The 19,055-nt window shown below is 38.8% G+C and overlaps 1 protein-coding gene across 2 annotated transcripts in view; it reads left to right on the top strand.

Moving 5' to 3' along the window:
• The window catches only part of TMEM241 (transmembrane protein 241), a 55,187-nt gene that overhangs the window by 9,686 nt on the left and 26,446 nt on the right, over window positions 1–19,055 (top strand). The window contains exons 4-12 of one of the 2 annotated variants that reach the window (XM_071418247.1): window positions 203–284; window positions 3,479–3,556; window positions 4,927–4,949; window positions 6,628–6,679; window positions 7,335–7,383; window positions 9,390–9,435; window positions 10,385–10,420; window positions 16,696–16,730; window positions 17,962–18,031. In XM_071418247.1, coding sequence (XP_071274348.1) covers window positions 203–284; window positions 3,479–3,556; window positions 4,927–4,949; window positions 6,628–6,679; window positions 7,335–7,383; window positions 9,390–9,435; window positions 10,385–10,420; window positions 16,696–16,730; window positions 17,962–18,031 — 471 coding nt within the window. Of the gene's footprint in view, window positions 1–202; window positions 285–3,478; window positions 3,557–4,923; window positions 4,950–6,627; window positions 6,680–7,334; window positions 7,384–9,389; window positions 9,436–10,384; window positions 10,421–16,695; window positions 16,731–17,961; window positions 18,032–19,055 lie in introns of both variants that reach the window. The other variant, XM_071418238.1, reaches the window with a different exon arrangement.

Genomic DNA, 19,055 nt, shown 5'->3' with positions numbered 1-19,055 from the left:
GGATTAGACAAAATGAATAATTTCTAATTTGGACTCCTTAGTAAATGGGAAGAATACTGAGCAATCTGATACTGACTTTACCATGCAAATGTTTGAAATTAATGTACATATATATGTATTATTACATTCTTTGCAAGCAACTATTGCTTTCTATTTGTAAACAGAATGTGGTGAAATAATGGGATTTTAATTGCTTTCACAGGTCTGAAATCCTGTCATGGCTTCCTGCATCAGTACTTTTTGTGGGCATTATTTATGCTGGCTCCAGGGCACTGTCTAGATTGGTAAGAAACAAACCAGTAGAAGTCAGCTCTTTATTACCTCTACTTCATAAACAAAGACCATTTCCTTCATACATGGTGTTTAATGCTGTTCCTGGGTTGAGGGAGAAGGAGGGAGGAGGACTAAATAACAGATCCATTGTTAGTGGAGCTAATGCAGTGGTCCAGTTCTACTAAGCATCAAAAAGCATCTCTATGACAGTCTGAAGCACTCAGCATCTCTACAGAGTACTTAGTGTTTTACTGAACAGATCCTCAGTGGTCTGAATTGTACAGGTAGGGAGGAAGCTGAAGAAATCAGTAGCTGTAACTTTGCATAAGCAGGAATGAGATTGTGGGATCTGTGGGAAATCCTTCCAGGAAACTGATGAAGACTATTTCAATGAGAAGGTTTTGATTCTTTGCAGGATTTGAAAAAATAAATAGAAAGTTGGAAAGAGATTATGGGAAGGGTTCGATTACTCCATTTTAGGATTCATTTGCATCACAGTAATTCACCAAATGTTTACAGAATGTCAAATCTCCTTTCATGAAACTTGAATGCTTTATGCCTAAATTATATAGTCTTCTCTAAAAAAAGTAAAATAAATTGGTGGCATTTATTTTTTTAAAATAACAATATTTTGCTGCTGTTGTGCAGTCTGCAAGTTCAGATCCTGCACTAGTTCCCTTCTGCATTCTGTCAATGCATCTTAATGTAACTCCAGAGCCAACTTGCCCCTCTCAACTCCTCAGCCCTAAGCAGGATCAAAAGGTTTACCAGATTCTGAGTGCAGTGATCCCTTGAAAATCCCAGTAGAGAGATAGAGCAGAAAAGAACAGGAGGTCTTTTTCCTTGTAAGCAAGGTTGGGGGTCTTATTTTGGACACAAATAATCTTGGGAAGGCATGTGCTCAGAAGCCCCATGCTCCCAGATCAGTTCTCTCTCAGTGTGATTGCATTTAGTTCCTCTTGCTTCCTTGTCGAACGAAGTTCCACTTGCCTTCTTTAGTGTAAGGTAAGCAAAGTCCCATAAGGAAAGCCCTGTCTGGAAGCACCAATAAAGCCTTGGCAGCAGCCTCTTTTCTCCTTGCTCACCTGGGTGGTGAAGTTAAGAATCACATCCTCTCTGTTATTTCTTCTTAACTTCCTGGTCATCCTGCAAGTTACTGTATTTACCTCCTGCTCCTGCTCTGGTCATTCATGAGTGAACTGCACTGGAGTGGCAGAAGGGCTGTGAAGGGTTTTGATTTGTATCCCAAATCTTTCTTAAGGAGCATCTCACATTTCTTAATGGCTTTTGTTGTATGTGAATGGGGATTTAGAGATCTAATTCTGTGGCCATTTTACAAGGCAAGACAAAATGAAAAGCAGTCTTAGGCCGTAATTATTATTGCAGTGGGGCTAAATTCAATCCTATGTAGAAGCTTTACTTACAATAACTTTGTCTACAACAATTTTATGACACAATGAAAATGAAAGTGGACTCTCCCAAACTCATAGCTGAATTGGCTCATCTCAACAGCATATTTTAATTAAGTAGGTTTATTTCTAAAGCAGAAATTATGTGTACTTTTATTATCAAATCCAAGGGGAACCACTTTCAAACACTCCTGTATACTGGCAAAGCTACAACTTTAATCTCTATTTGTGCCTCTTCCTAGAGGTGCTGGCAATCTCCCCAGACCAAGGATTCAGGGCTAGAACTGGAGGAGGACTGCTTAGCTCTGGACTGTGATGATTTAAAAAAGTATGCAGAGCCATGAGAGCAGATTTGTTCAGAGTGTATTCACCCTGCCTGCCCAACCAGTAAACCTTTCTTTTCATAAGCATTAAGCCCACTCACAAGTTTAAGAAATACTTGCATCAAAGGCAATAGACATATGGAGAAGGTTAAGTGGGCTAGGCAAACTGGAGCCATTGTTGGCTCCAAAACACATTTGGAAGAGCCAAAAGCAGAAGGGAGGAAAGAAAAACCCAACAAATTGGCTTTCACAAAGGGAAGAATGTAAATTTTGCTGTCAACTTTCCTTGTTTATGGGTATTTCTTGTATTTCCTATTACTGTGTCAAGCTCAGAGTACTTTTACGTTTAATACTTCTGGGTTTATGTTCTCAGTTATCCAGCAACAGGGTTGAGAATTGGTTTTCAGTACCGGTGAAGCTGGTTCCAACAACTTCATGCCAGTTGTGTTTGTGTGATTTCCATTCTTATTTTGGTGCAACTGTTGTGACTATGGACCCACCCCAGTTGTCATTATGACTTAAATTGTTTAATCAGCAATGCTTATCTGGCTTCTTTTCTCTAACATGTAAAGAAAAGAAAATTATAGAAAATATGCGAAGTCGTATTTGAGAGATATTTGCTGCTTATATCACCTGGTACTTAAAAGTTTGGACATTACTGAGAAATTAATCCATTCTCTGCTACTGCGATTTAAATACCATACACGAGTGGGGAAATACTGCTTCCTAAATTGGCTTAGTCTTTAGATTATCTTAATCAGAGTAGAGAATTGCTTCTGTTTCAGCTGTCTGAGAGACCATGGATCTGATTTGGAGGAAGTATTATGAACCACTAATTCTGGCTGGGTTTGCCTGGGGCAATGGGTGTTTGATTCATTATTGTTATCATTGGGGTTTGTTTCTTAATGATTTCATGTTGGGATGGTGTCCAGATACCTCAGTGGGTATAATTTCAACATCATTGTGTATGAACTATTGCATTTCTATCCTAATTTTGGGCAGCTCTTCCTAGCAGTAACTGAAAGCAATCACCTAAAATTGTCTTGCCCACAAATCTGTTGCTAGGAGTCACACTGTATTCTTAGTACCAGCAGACTGAGATGGGACAACAAATGAGAACTGTTTGCTGTGGAGGCTGAAGATCCTGGATCAGAGAGGGAGGACTAGAGTCTGAAACCTGGAGCAAATTTCACTGGGGTAGCTGGGTACAAACAAACTGACTGAGCACTCAGCAGTGGGAGACATAGCAAGCAGGTCTGCAGGGGGGTCTGCATTTAAAGATGCCTGTGCCCATGTGCTAGTGATTGGAATGGGCTAAGTCTCTTTCAGGTGATGTGGCATGGGTTTACAGCTTCAAAAACAAAACCCCAAACCACAGACATGTGGGACAGCTGTTTCTAGGGGGAGTGCCCCTTCCTATGTGTGTGACTGCTCTGGGTTGATTCGAGCATTTTTGTTCTCTCCTCATGGCAGCCAATCCCGGTGTTCCTCACTGTGCACAACGCAGCAGAAGTCATAACCTGTGGGTTCCAGAAGTTTGTGCAGAAAGAGGTAATTGATCTATTAGTCTGTGATAGAACTGCCCCAGAACAAGATACCTAATTTCTCTTAATACAGGCATCAGTGCCATGTACTTTTTTGGACTCACTGTAATAGCAATTCATTACTGAGACCCTGAGAGAGCTTTTTGTGTTGACAAGTATCTATGCTGATGTTTCCTTTCCCCTTATTTGATGAAATACTGCAAATACATATCACCAGTCTGATCTGCATTTTTAAGACTGGCTGTCCCTGCTTATCTTTTGCTTTTGAAAATTAATATTCCCTCTCTCTCATGCCCCACATAAAAATCTCATTGTTTGAGCTGAGAAGAATGAGGACTATGGCCTTAGATCTAATCAGTATAATAGGTCTTGTGTATTGTATAATTACAGATAGGTCACATCTCCACATAAAATGCAGGAGGAATGGGCATTTTTGAATTTGTTTTGAATGCTTGAGATTTTACCCCTATGAAAGTCAGGAGAATAACTCTTGTACCCTTTTGTAAGAACCGAGTTGCTTTTTTTTCTTACAAACTCCATTCGGGAGCCTTCTTTTTAGGCTTTTTTTGAAATGTTTTTCTAACTGACTACAGAGTTGTTGTGTGAGCTAACACTGGGAAATCATTCATCACAAAGTTGTTTCTACAGTGGCCTCTGGCTTGCTGTGAAAGGCATCTTCCATTCATTATAACTGTTTTCTGTATAGAAGACAGATAAATGGGTGTTTACTTCATCTAACAAACAGAAGAGATCACTAAGGTTATGCCTAAGGGACATAGCAGTGTGTACCATGGCATGTCCCTGTGTCATTGTCCTCTGATTAGTGTCCCTGTCAAAGTGTTTCATATTTTCCTTCTATGTCACAAGCTTATGACTCCTCTCTTTAAAAACAAAAGCACAGACAAGAATAATGCAAACACAGGCCTAACAGAAAGCTCCTCAGGAATAATTTCATACCAAAATTATTCATGAGTTTAAATCAAGATTGGAATTTAAATCAAGATTGGTACTATGAGATAGTACCTAATTAGGAAAACTCAATATTTGAGTGCATATATTACACAGTTTTGGTACAATTCAAGTCAAGTTTGAGGAGCGGGTATAAAGTTCTGTCTGGTTTTAAGTTTACTTGCTGGTAAGTAATCTGAAAATATAAATCAAGGTGAAGTAGGCTGATCCATAATCTTGATTCTTCTTTATCAAATTAAATTTGCTAAGCAGTACTCAAATTTTGAATGCTGCTCATTGCAGTTTTAATGTGTATGGTGCAGTAAGATCAGCTGTCATCACTTTCCAGTTTTTGGAAGGAGAAAACACTGTTTTACCATTTTTATCATTAAATTTTAATGTTTTAATCATACTTCTTTTTTACAGCAGACCTCTCATCTGAAAGTCTGTAGGTAAGCTTTTAAAACTACTCAGATTCAGATTCAGACTTGTTTTGGCTCCAGCTTCTGTATTTACTTCAGATAATGGCACACCAAAACAATGAAGAATGTAAGGCACATTCCTGTGGGCAGTGAGCCTAAGTTGCAATATAAGAGTAATTAAATATTTTAATTATTTTTAGCAATTGCTTGAATAGTTTGATATGTTTTTTCTCCTTACAAAAATGAAATGAATGATAAAACAAACCATAACAATGCTTTTGGAAAGGCTTGGAAGGTTTGAACTTCCAGTGGGTAATCGTAAACAGTAAGAGAAAGATAATTAGTGTGTTAGAAAGTAGCTAAAAATTCTCTGCCTTAGAAATGAAAGGTAAATGAGATCCATTTCTGCTAGAATCATTCATAGCGAGGTGGGGGTCAGTCTCTTCTGCCATGTCTCAAATGAAGGGACAAGAAGAAGTGGCCTTTAATTGCACCAGGGGAGGTTCAGATTAGATATTAGAAAAAAAAAATCGCTACAAGAGTGGTTTGGTATTGGAATAAATTGTCCAGGGAGATGATGGAGTCACCATGTCTGGAAGTGTTCAAGATGTGGCACTTGGGGATATGGTCTAGGGTGATTATGGTGGCACTGGGTTGACAGTGGGACAGATGATCTTGAAGGTCTCTTCTAACCTTGATGATTCTGGGATTCTGTGATATTAAACTGCACAACTACCAACCCTTGGTGGCCCTGGATGATTAGGCTTCAAAAAGGAGATGGAAAGGGACAAACAGAAATCAGTCAGTCATGTGTTAAAATTTCAGTTCTATGCCCCTACATCCCCTTGAAGAATTGGATATTTGTTGTCTTCCACATCCTGTAATCTTTTAGCTGTACTTTAGAATGGATAATGTTGGGTTATTATTTAGTGTACTTAGAGGCATTATCTTCCTGATTTCTTCCTGTTGTTTCCATTATCTGACTATGTGGCCTTGTCTTCACCACTGGATTATTGTCAAGGATACCATTTTAAAAATAATCTTTATTCTGTCTTTTCCCATGCCCTTAGAGAGTAGGAAAATAAGCTGCAAAACCAAGTGTATGTCAATATTAATAGTGACAGTCCACAGAAATTCCACAGTGTATTCCCTGTAGCTTAAAGAAATACTTACTCAGCCATAGGTTAAGAATTTATTTAGCTTAAGTTGGTGGACTAGGAGAGGACTTGTGCTGTCCTTAAGACATTCCCAATGCATACCAGTCAATTCCACCTTGCTCTGTGCTCTGGAGTAACAATGTCATTTTGCTGTAACAGGCAATTAGTCTCAATGAAAGAACTTTTTGGTAGCCATTCAGCCAGAAATTGGCTGGTTTTGACTTTTTGAAAAAGCCTAGGGAAGTCAGATGGCTAGTGAAGAAAAATATTCTTTACCAAACAAAACTTGCTTATTATCATTTCTGAGGTGTTTTGTGCTGCTTCTCTTCCCATAAAACTTTGTGTACAAGTTATGAAGAATTGCATTATGTAAAATTTTTGGTGGCAGAAATTATTTTTTAAACATGGAATAAGAAAATTAAACAAGTGAAGTGTCAGTGTAAAATGGAGTGGAATTGCCTCTACTTTGCTGGGAGTAGAAATGCAAGTTGAAAGCTTTTGGTCTTGCTTTTTTTATTTTTTTATTTTTTTCTTCTTTCTCTTCTCCACAGTGTGCTGTTCCTCCTGGCAGCAGCAGTGTGCCTTCCTTTGTGTGACACACAGGTGAGATCTGCTTTGTAAAGCAGCTTGAGCTAGGCCTTGATGCTTGACATCTTGTTAGCATATGAGGGATGCAGCTTTTACTGGTAAGCTAGAGTAGGATTCCTGCAAGGGAATTGTAAATGTTTCCTGTTGCTGTGTTGGAGTCTTGCTGGGTTTACAGTGTTTGCATCATGGTAAAACCTCTGAGCAGTGTGGACATACAGCTCAGGTGGTGGCTGGGGAAACCACAGTTTTACTTCTTAATAGTGCTTACAGCAAATCACTTAGGTTTGAGCTAGTTGTCTTTAGAGAGTGCTCCATTCAGGAAAGATCTAATCATTGGAGATTCTCTTTTGGAGACTTAGGAAAGCTGCTTCCTTGCTTAAGATACCTCAGTTAATATCTGAAGTCAGATGAGTCTGGAAACTGGTGTACACAACTGAAATAGAATTATCCCTGCTGAGATGAGCTGAGAGCCTGCATAATTGGCATATGCCAGGTTTCTGAGTGTGACAGGAAGAATTTCAGTCTATCTAGTCTTCTTTAGTCATCTTCCCTTTCTTTGTAGCACAGCTCCCACTTGCTGTACTTGCTTTGCAAAGCTAACTGCAGGGAAATTGCAATATGTATGTTTACATGTTCGTGCTTTTATTTATGTAGATGTTCTTTATTGCAGTTTGATCCAAACGGATATTTATGGGCTCTAATTCACTTGATCTGTCTTGGTAAGTAATTTTCTTCTAGAAAAAGAATTAGGAAGAATAAATGTGTTGGAGAAACCAGCTTTATTATGTACTTACTGATATTTCAGACTCTATATGTAAGAAACACTTGGAAAGAATGGAGATCAGTAAATATAAGAAAGCGCATTCTTTTTATAGCTTTTATGTTGAAAACAACAACAGAACACACTGCATATTGCAGTCTGTTAACAGTGGATGAGAAAATGCACATACAATTTTAATCAGCACTAAGCTTTTCAGGTTGTTTTTTGATGGTTGCCTACTGAGAGAGACTTCTTTTTGAGGGGAGAAGAAACATGAAAAAAACCAAGCAATAATTTGTACTTGGAGCTTTGTTGCACACACAGATTTTATTTTAAAACTGTCAAAAATATACTAAAATATCAAGGACTGTGGTCCCAGAGGAAGGATGTTGAAATATTGGAATTTTTTAGGCAATCATATGCATTTTTAAAAAAATTTAACAATAAGTTGCATAACCTATCAGGTTTTCTTTTGTCTTTTTTTTCAGACCAATGTTTATTTGAATAAATCGTAGCTGTTCCCTGAAAAGCTAGAAACAGTCAGACTAGAAAATCTGAAGAAAACAAGAGCAGTAATATTTAATAGGAGATTTTTGGTTTTTGGAGTATTTTGGTGGATAATAAGGGACTTGTATTTGATTCTTATCTGTCCTATATACTGAGTGAGTGACTCATTCATATGTTAAGTCTTGTCTGCAGATTAGGGATGACTCCTTCTTTATTTCTTCTATTCATACTGTAAAATTTTCAGGGCAGAGGTAATATGTTTATATGTATACCTGTCTAGGAAGGTCTAGAGATCCCCATCTGAAATGCTGTTAAAATACAAATAAGAAATAGTTTTGGTGGTTTTTTGAGAAATATCATATGGTAAATATTTGCTCATTTATATAAAAGTAAAAGCTATGGATTTTCCACTTCAAATACTTTTTTGCTGTGATGAGTGATGTTCTTGCTTTCTCAAAGCCAAGTTGTCTCATTTGTAAAGCAATGCTTGGTCATGGAGGTGGAAAATTGCTTAGAGAATCTTCAGAATGCTTCATTTGTGTGTTTGAAATGTGTAGGAAGTGCCAACAGAATGTTTATGCTCAAAATATAGCTGCCTTCCATTTCTCTTGGTTTTGAGAGTTGTTGATATCGCTGTTGGGAGTTATTTGTGTAATTAGAGTTCCTATCTGCTGGAATGAAGGTGCTACGAGAGAGGGCAAAGCGATGAACTAACTTACTGCATAGTAAATCAAGAGAGAGCATTACAGAAAGGATGAATGTTCTACCCTTTAACTTGTGTAATGGAGGCAGAATTGAGGATATCTATTTCATAGTCTTCTACTGGATTGACTTTTCATATTCTGGTTTTCTCTGTGAATCAAAAAAATTACCCCAAAGCCTGGAAGAAAGAATATGAAAAAACAGAGCCTGAAGCTGTGTCATTTCTTCCATAAGTGCTCAAATCTTTACCCAGGACAGAAATGGAAGCTAACAAGAGGTAGATGGGTGGGTCAAGAATGTGAAGAACCTGGAGACAGTAGAGCTGAGAGAACTTTAAATAGGAAAGATGGCTCAGACCCAACAGCTCTATGTAGATGATCATTCATATCTTAGAACTTACTTCCAAAGTGGTGTGGGCTGAAGAACCCATTCTGTGACACTTTTCTGTATGTATTTACACACAAAGCCATGCACAAACACACAATCTCTCCTTTGTTGTTGCTGTGAGCTAGAAGATGTCCTCAGAAGGACTAGCAGAACCATGGAGCATGATTGTGCTCAGAGCTGATAACATGTTGAAAACCATTAGTTTGAAGCAATAGGTTCATTTTACTCATGGTTTAGGAATCCTTTGTGCTGTGTTGCTAAACTGTAATTCAGAGGGGTTCCATGTCTGCCAGTACCACGGCCCAACAAGCTGTTGTTTGTCAGAATGATTGCAGGATATGGCAATTACACATGTCATTTCAATTACAGGGGCTTACAAAGTATTTCACAAGTTGTGGAAACCTGGATCTTTAAGGTAATGTGTTTTCCTAGTGTTTCATAAAGAGAGATGACTGTGATGTAGGGAGCTCTGCATGATCAGCATGAGCTGGGCCGCTCCTGGTTAATGATTAATGATTTCTCTTGCAAGATGAGCCTTATTTATTGTTGGTAGCAACAGCATGTGGTTATTGATAGTTATACTGCTAACTGGAACATTGAATTAGTTTTAAACACTGTATTATCCAAGGGTGATGACTCAGCCCTGGAAAAAGATCCCCTAATTACTGGCACAGGTGTTAAGAGGAAATATTAGTCTGTGTTCATGTGGAAAGCTACATGGTTTGAATCTGTCAGTATCTGCCTTTGTGACACAGTCTCAAAAGTGTTCAGCAGCTGGTGGCTTACCACAGGATGGGAATGCCTGAGTACCTTAAACACCTTGGAACCTTGTACTAATCCCATGTGCATGTTAGAACTGCAACCACACAATAGTAGTCTTGGAATCAGGTGGCATTGCATGTTCACAGTGTCTGTAATCTGCAGTTTTCTTTATGGATGGAGATGTTGACACTGCATATGATGTATATATACATGCATGGATGAGTTTATTTATTTCAAAACCATTTTCCATCTCTGGTTAAAGGATCTAAATTTTGATCAGTCTCACTTTATCTTCACTTTAAATGAAACTCCTACTGACAGTAGCAACAGAATAATGTGTGGATCCTGTGTAAATGAATATGTTGGTTAATTGATACATAATTTATTTGTGTTCATAAAATTATTACTATATTATCTTTATAATGTATATAGTTATAATATAATGTTTTACCTAATATTAACCTTATTATGTATTATATAAATTAATATAATGTAACATTACAGCATTACTGAATATTACTGTTTAATGTACTAACCTTTTATACCAAATGAAGTGCATTGCTAAAAAAAACCACCTTTTTTTTCTTTGCCTCCTCTCCCAGTGACCTGGACCAACAGTACATCAACTATGTATTCAGGTAAAATGAATAAGTCTTTGATACACCAGAGCTGGTTTTATGTGGTATATGTTTTCATTTTCAACCTTGGCTTATTGAAGAAACTCATGGCTACCACTACTTAAATGCATTTATTTAGCAGGGCATTCACTGAAAGAACAGTGCTAAGCTGAATGGCTTAGCAGCTGAATTTTTTGGCTCCAGTTGTAGATGGACATGCCAATATACACCTGAGGAGGTAACGAAGTGTTAATTATGAATTTTTAAATCACCACGTGCACAAGTGATCTATCACTTCCAGAAATAATATTTACAGAGTAACTCCCTGGTAATACCCCACTTCAGAAAATAAAACTTGTACAAAATTGTCAGAAGGGGAGGTAGTGATTACAAAAGTACTGTGTGCAAAGAACACGAGCAGTAACTGATTGTTCAGAGTGCCATTAGTGGGATTGAGTAATTCTGACTTTCAGTTGTTTTTCTGGTTTGGAGATAGAAGAGTGGCTTGTTATTTTGTAGCTGGTGAAATAGTCTGAGTCACTGACCAGATTCCCCTGCTTTTTTAAATCCAGTCCTTTCTTCAAAGAGCCACAAACCAGGACATTCAGTGTACATGGCTTCTGTTAGGTTTTTGTGAGGCTTTATTTCAAGCAAGGCGTCTAGAGACTTGATTCAATTTTCTTCCATCTGAAATCACATCTAATATATATTGGCCTCTTTTCTTGGGTTCACACCTAAGGTCACCTTTGGGAACACAAAGTATGAATAATAAATTCAAAGAAACTCCTTCTGTGGTCAGAAGGAGTGAAAGAGGGAGCAGAAGTTGGGAATAAGCATAACAAAAGTGAAGTTGTGCCAGTCTATTTGATTAGATGGATATGTGCTCTTGTCTGGCCACATGAGAGATCCTTGATAAAAGTACATCAGGGACACCAATGTATGACAGTTGCTTTCCTTCAATTCCCATTTGTCTTGTGAGCATAGTCAATATGATAACACTGTGTCTCTTTCTGTCTTAGTTCAATCAAATCTCCTATTTCTGTAAAGAAGTCATGCAGGCCTCTGCTTTTGCCTTTATGATTCACCAGGGCCTCATTAATGGACAATATCTGGATATCAGTTTGCTTGAAGTAGGCTCTTGTTTAAGTCAGTTGTTGTTTTCCCTCTACTATGAAATGCAAAGAAAATCAATTTTGCACAAAGAGGGTAGGTGTGTTTATTGAAACTTTGGAAGAATTAGTCATGGAATTTGCAAATATGCTGCCACATGCAGAAATAACCTATGAAGTCTGGAATGAGATATAGCTACCTCTCTGTGTTGAAGGGAAATCATGAACCAAGCAGTAAAATCAATTGATTTTCATTTGGCAGCTGCCTGAATGTCTCTCAGTTGTCATTTTAGTTGAAAATTGTATCTAGGCCTGAACCTTTAAATTTAGATTTTGGCCAAAAGTCTTACTTTTTCAGCTTTGATTGAAAAGTAAGGGCTGGGCTGTTTCTGTTAGTTCATGATTTTGGCCCTTTGAATTCTGTGAACTTGTGTCCAGCAGAGAGCAGGAGTCCCACATTGCATGAAAAGTATGATAATTTATTTGGAAGCTTTTGAAAGGGAGAAACTTCTCATTAAGGAACTGTGAGGTGCAGCAGTATATGTCTCTAAAACTGATCTTTTTACAGAAAAGAAACTAACAAACAATCCAACAATGGATTTATGCCAATTGGAAGATGGCTATTTTCTGCATCTGTTTAAGAGCAAAGATTTGTTATCAAAGCTTCCAAAGTTTTTCCCCAAGAAGAGGCTTAAAGGTCAGCGTAGCTAACAAGATGATGGTGCAAAGCAACTTGCTGGAAAGCAGGTGGCTTAAGGGAGGTGGCAAACTGGATGCTTATTTGTTTGGTTTGGGTCTGTGTATATCTGTATGTCTGTGTGTCTGTATGGGTATACATTTCTGTGTGTTAGAGAAGTTCACAATCCATAGCATTTGGATCTCATCTTGCCTAGGGAAAACAAGCAGTACCATGGACAATGGGATAAGTGACATCTGAATTTTTTTAGAGTTTTGTTTTGTCAAAATAGCTAATGATGTTTGAAAGGGTGTAAAGTTTGGCAGAAATTCTCTCCTGGTCTGCAACCACCATGACATGTCTCCTCCAGTGTCTAATGGGGCTGGAATCCTGCTGCAGGAGGCACGGGCAGGGTTTGCCTCTGTGTGAGACCCCTGCACATGTAGTTACCTCAGAGACCACTGCCACTTCCCAAATCTGGATGAAGCTGTTCAGCATGTTTGAGAGCTGTGTGGAGATGTGTACACCCAGCTTTACTGCACAAACTTGATTTCTGTAGAAAACAATCCAAAATACTTTTAAATATCACTGACTAAAGGAATGTTCTCTGCATGAGCACTAACTCCTCACAGGCAGCTCTGGGTCAGAGTTACTGTAGACATGGATTATCTCTGTCAGAGGGTGCCCAGCAGTAACTTTTGTGATTTAGAAGGTGTTAAGGCATATGCTGCTTCTTCTTCTCCGGCCTTCTCAAGGACTGTTCTGGCATGACCAGATCACAGTTTCACCTTCAGGACAGGACAGTTTAATGTGTACTGGAGGTCTTGTCTATACAAGCATGATTGTATGATTTTATGATTTATTAAAGAACTTGCTAGTGTGGTATCAGTGCAACTTTCTCCTCCTAAAACTATTATCAATTGGTTTTTAAAGCTCTTTATTTCTAACTTAGATCAGACATGCAGCTGTGTGGGCACAGCCAGATAGTGTTTAGAATCAGCCAATCTTTTAGGTTGGAGAAGACCCTTAAGGTCATTGAGTGCATTAACCAAGCACTACCAAGACCACCACTGAAGCTTGTCCATAAACCCTACATGTCTCTAAAATACCTCTAAGGATGGTGACTCAGACACTGCCCTGGGCAACCTATTCCAATCCTTGATTCCAAAGCCTTTTAGTGAAGAAATTTTTCCTAATACATAGGAAAAATACATAGGATTATGTTCAAAGTGTTCATTATGTTAAAAATGTTCATGTTATTATGTTCAAAGTATTTCTCAGTTCAGCATGAAAGCACGGTTGTACTCTACTGAGTGTAGAGACTGCCTGCATGAAACAGATTAAAAGATCTGCCACAAATTACTGGATGTTAGAATATACAATATGTTAGAGCAAAAATAAATATATATATATATATTTATATATATATAAAAGAGAAGACTCTGTTGGATGCTTCCAGAAGTGCAGCTGAAATGAGCAGTCTCCTAACATATGCTGTCCTTACACACCATGCACTATTTCTTGTTCTGAAATCTGGAACAGTTTGAAAGAAAAGAACACCCTAAGTAAATGTATATGAATGGGAACTTTCCAGAATCAAACAGATCTGAAGAAATATTTGCTGATGTTGAAATCTGGCGTTCTTCTCACTTCATCACTTCCAACATGATTATTCAATGGTTTTGAAGAGGGAGCCAGGCCAGGAACAAGTGTAGGAGGGAAAGCAGAGCTGTGCTATGCAGAGAAGGGAGGGGTAGTGTTGCTTCTCAGTGCCCAGCCCCATCCAGTTCATCTCTCTCCCTTGTGTTTAAGCATCTGGGGCAGGGAGGAAGAGAAGAGGGTCAATGTACTTCCAAGATCCTGTCTCTAATCCTCCAATCCTCTTGATCCCACCCCCTTTCTTCAACTGCAGTATTGTATTTCTCTGTACTCTGACTTCTGCTTTAGTGTTCTACTTCACCGTGGTTTTTTTTCTCATAATCTTATATTTTCTTTTATTCCTTTCTGTTCCCCCACTTTTTATCAAAGGGGAAGCCAGATTTCTCCCCCTTAGCTAGTGAGGGGTAGCATGAGAGGAGGAGCAGTAATGCCTGCCTGGCATGTTGAGGGAGACATAAATGTCTTAGAAGCAAGTTGTAGCTCCTCTCGGGGCTTTCTCCTATGCTGAGGCAGGTAGAGGTACTTTACTTCTTGTGAAGAACCTGCAAGAAAGTTTCAATGCATCCCAATACCATCTCTGTCTGAAATTTGTTCATAAAGGCATGCCTAGATGGCCTGGCAGCCATTGGTGAGGAGAAAACAGACACAGGAAAATTTCAAATGGTGAATAAATGGCAAAGTTATGAGGTAAAGGCTCTACTCTATGCAGCAAAACTACATCTGGCTTCTGGAAGAGCTGCTAATCTGTCACTTTTGTGAATTAAAAATGCTGCAGTAGATTTTCTGCAATACGGGAGAGCAGCTTTGCAGGCATAAATTGCTTTTCTTGCTGACAAAACCTCTTTTTTTCAGAAAGGAAACCACGAGTGACCCAGCCCTCAGTATTTAGTACAGGGGGGAAAAAAGAGAGGAGCAGAAAAATCCAGCACATGGAATTTGTTTTTGCTGCAGCCTCATATCCATCCAGGCTGTCCTGCTAGAAACCTCTGAATCCCTAATCTGGTTTTACAGCATCATCGTGTCTTTTTTACAGATGCTTCATTCAGAGCATGGCTACAGAGCAGCTGTAATGCCATCTAATCCATTTGCCTTAACCTGCCCTGCACTTCACAATGAAGGTTTTGTTTTCTCCTGTTGTTTTGTTTGGACCAAAACCTGGGATGTCTGTTAGGGTTATCAATTCCTCTTGGTTGCAGAAGGAAGTTTCTCTCTGACTATTTCCCAGTCTCAGTGGGTTTTTGTTTAAAATGTAATAATTCAAAAAGTAAGTGGAGAAGCATGGTTTAGCCCTACTTCTCACCACTGTTGATACAGTTCCACTTTTCCTGTCAGTCTCCTATTTTCTCTGTTATTCAGTCAAAAGCAGTAGACCTTTGCTTCCTTTTCTCTCTTTACCAGGAAACCAAGGAACTGAGCCTGTTTATTGTGAATTACTCTTGGCATCCCTATACAGGGAGAGCATCCATGTGTGGGGAGGAGGGGTAGGGCAAATTACCTATTGTAAGTGATCTGCTTTGCCTTGTTTAATGCCTTTGTGGCAATAACATCTTTTAAAACCATGTATTAATATTGAGAATGTGAACATACTGTACCATCTGATGCCTTTCAAAGACTTATAAAGAGTGAAGCCTAAAATACCTGCCTGTCTGTCCCTCATAAACCCTTTCCTCCTTCAGCCTATTGTGTTCCACAGCTGATTTCAGTGACAAGCTTTCCCCCAGGGCTTCCTTGGCCATGGGATTTCCATGCTCTTTGCAGTTCCTTTTGCTGCAGGTGATTCTGTGACTGATGCTGGGGTCCACCAAAGCTTGCCAAGGGCAGGTCACCAAGCATGGAAGCTTGGTCCGGTAGAGAGCTGGGACCAGCTGTGAGTGAACAGGTTTGGAAATGGTAACTGTGTTAACACTGGAAAAGGGAGTTGGCCTGGAATGCTTGAGCATTCATAACATCAATTAATGTCTTTTTACCTCTGTAAGTGCAGTGCTTGCTGCTTACCAAGAAGCAAACTCTTGAGATACTATTTCCTTCTTCTCCCACTTGTCCTTACAGCTTGTCATGGATGTATGTTGTTGGTAACTGGAAGAAGCTGTAGCTCTACAGACATGCATGCTTATCCCATCTCACAGCACCCCAGAATGTTTTTCTAGTCCTCTAACCTTAGAAGCGATTTTGAATGAAAAATGTGCAAAAAAAGAAGAAGAGAAATTTACAAGAAGAATCTGTAACACTAAAAAAGGCTCTGTACAACCTATACTAAAAATGCAAAAAGGTGAGGTCTTTGTAAGACCTCAGAAAACCTAAGTGATAATAATTCAGATAAAGAAGTGGTCACAGCTGGTTTTCTTGTTCACTTGTATCTGGAAAGTGTGAATAATTTGGGCTGGTACTTGGTTTTATTTTCATGTGTTTTTAAACTTGTACATGCAATAATAAGCATAATATGGAGCAACAACCATACATTGCAACTTTGGTGGTTTAAAAATGGGACAGCAGGAAAAACTTCTTTGCTGGGAGGGTAGAGTGCCCCTGGGAAAGTTACCCAGAGAGGTGGGGAATCTCTGTGCTAGTAGGTTTCTGAGACATGCCTTTTTTAGACAGAACCAGAGGGCATCATCAAATATTTGTGATAGTCCTACTTCAGGTCAGAAATTTTATTAGGTGACCCCAGACATTCCTTTCCAATCAACTTGTGTTTTTTTTTAATTGGTATTTATGTCTCAGTTATTCTACTTAACTGGAATAAGTTTCACCATGGAAAAACAAACACAAAAAACACAAAGCTGTCAATTTATAGTCTTCAGCCCATGTCATAAAATTCTGTAGTATCCAAATATATTTTTTTTTTTTTTTAGTGTGGTGCTGTTGGCCTCTGCATCCCATCCAGCAGGTAAAGTCAACTGAGTTCTTCCTTTCTTAGGTTTCCATGTTGCTTTTGCTTTCTGTGCATGTTTTTAGCAACTGAACCCTTAGGATTTTAGCCCTGAATATGACCAATAATATGTTATCATGTAGGAAGAGGAGAGAAGGGTATATAACTGGTGTAAGTTACATGATATTTCCCAATACCATTCTTAGCTGTCCCATGCAAACAAGCAGTATGGGACTGACAACAAAGAACAGTTTTTGAGGTGGTGCATGGTAAAGAACAAGGATTCCCTAAGCCACCATGTCCTCTTCAGAGCAGTGTCCCAGCAGTCCCTATGAAACTGAGTTTCCTTCTCTGCATTGTCCCCAGTGCTATGCAGAGTTTTTATTTTGTTGCTATCCTAACAAGGACCCCATTGCTTGGGTCCATAGCAGGATTTGAAGTAGCAGCCCATCAGGTGGTAAAAACTGAGAAATTTTATGGTGGCTACCTTCTGGTGTGTTCATAATTAGGAGGGTAAAGGTGATCATCTGTTGCTTACATTTGTTCAGCCAGAAACACAAAGAAGGAAGCATTTAAAGAAACATAAATTCTCCCTTTTTCCTGGTGGTGCAGATTGTGTATATAGGAAACCCCCACCAGGATAGACATACATGTTAAGTGAAACAGTTCTGCATTTCAAAAAATGAAAGATGGACCTTCATGTAACTCTGTAGAGCCTGAAGGCCAGAGAACTCCTGGAATTGCCACCAAGAGCACCCAAGCCCAGGTTCCTGGAAATGCAAGTACTCAAGAGCTCTACTTAGACCTAGCAGAACTCTTTGAACCTCTCAACATGCTCTGTGTTACAGAGTTCAAATGCCAGAGGGGGAAGCAGCCACCATATGTCTGTGTTTCCTGTTGTTTCAGTAGAAGCTATCACATGCTGCACAGTAAAAGAAGTGGATATGATACATGTCTGTCCACTGGCAACTGCTGCAACTTGTTCCTTCTGAACACTGGAAAAGAATAAATACTCTTAGGTATCCCTTTTCCCTTTTTCAACCAAAGGCAAGAACTGGCTAGAAGCAAGGTCAGAGAGAAATCATTAAACAAGCCAGAAATGTGGAAAGCATCATAAATGAAAAGCCAGCCAGCTGTAAAGGCTCAAAGGAATGTTAAACTAGTAATGTTCATGTAATTGCTGTTGCATTGCTTGTAACAGTGGGTAATTTTTTTTCCCACCTACTGAGTGTATTGCTTTGTCTCTCAGGTGATCTCTTCAGTGCCTTGGATTTTCCATTCCTGTACTTCTACAGGTTTCATAGCAGCTGCTGTGCCAGGTAACCTCTCTATATAACAGGTCATGTAAATGTTTTCAAAATAAGAGGTTCAATTGACTTCCAGCCTATACTCTCAGTTAAAAACTTCATAGCATGTAAAGCTATTCTCTCTTTACCAGGAGCCATAAGCCAGTAGAATTGCAAAGAATAAACCTTTGCATGTCTGTGGATATGCATTTCATGGCCTGAGATTCAAATGTGCTGAAAGTATGTGTATCCTTGAGTGAGTGCACTCGGACTGGGAGAGTTCCCATTCACCAGTAAAATAATGTTTACCCAATATAGCAAAGCTTTGATACGTAGCATCTCTCAAATGCTTCTGGAGTCAGATTAACCCAAACTTGCTGTTTGCAGCAATTACTAAGTATTAGTCTTCAGCAGTATATGGGTGTACATGGATTTATTTGCCTGTACATCTTGTGATTTGGCAGAATGCTGTTTTGGGTAAAAGGGAAAAGCTTTAACAAGCATTCCATTATTTTCAGTAGCAAAAGTTCACTGCATATTGGTATAATTCTCACAGGAAAACATAAATATGTTTCCCATAGATCTTAATTTTTTTTAAATTCCTGTCTTTCCCCCCCAGTCGTTTACCAAATTAAAGTATTTTTTTAAGAGGGGGAAAAAGATATTTTCATTCTAACTAATGGCAAAAATATTTCTTGAAAGGCATTTTCTGACTTGTATCTGGATTTTCTGTTGAAAGGGTATATTGGGAATGACTGTTAAATAATTTCTAATGTATATAGGTTTTTGTTATGTTTTTCCAAGTGTGGTCTATCCACACTACAAGTAACTCGCAATTAGGTATTCTGTAGGTAGGGGAAATCTATTTTTCTTGAAGGTGAGGTCTAACTGCAGGCTCTAATGGATATCAGTCTAGCCCAGATATTCTTCTCATTCACTTCATTTACCTCTGTGGTAGCTTCCCACTTCTGTTTCCATTGGCCCACCTTCAGTACATGTGTAGTAGGTAGCACTGTACACTACAGGAAAGGGAAGGGAATGGTTAGATGGAGAAACA

The sequence above is a fragment of the Agelaius tricolor genome, unplaced genomic scaffold (assembly GCF_023055355.1).
Source record: "Agelaius tricolor isolate 1412-34295 unplaced genomic scaffold, bAgeTri1.0.p SCAF_2, whole genome shotgun sequence".
Classification (NCBI taxonomy): domain Eukaryota; kingdom Metazoa; phylum Chordata; class Aves; order Passeriformes; family Icteridae; genus Agelaius; species Agelaius tricolor.
This window is presented reverse-complemented; position numbering and strand designations above follow the sequence as displayed.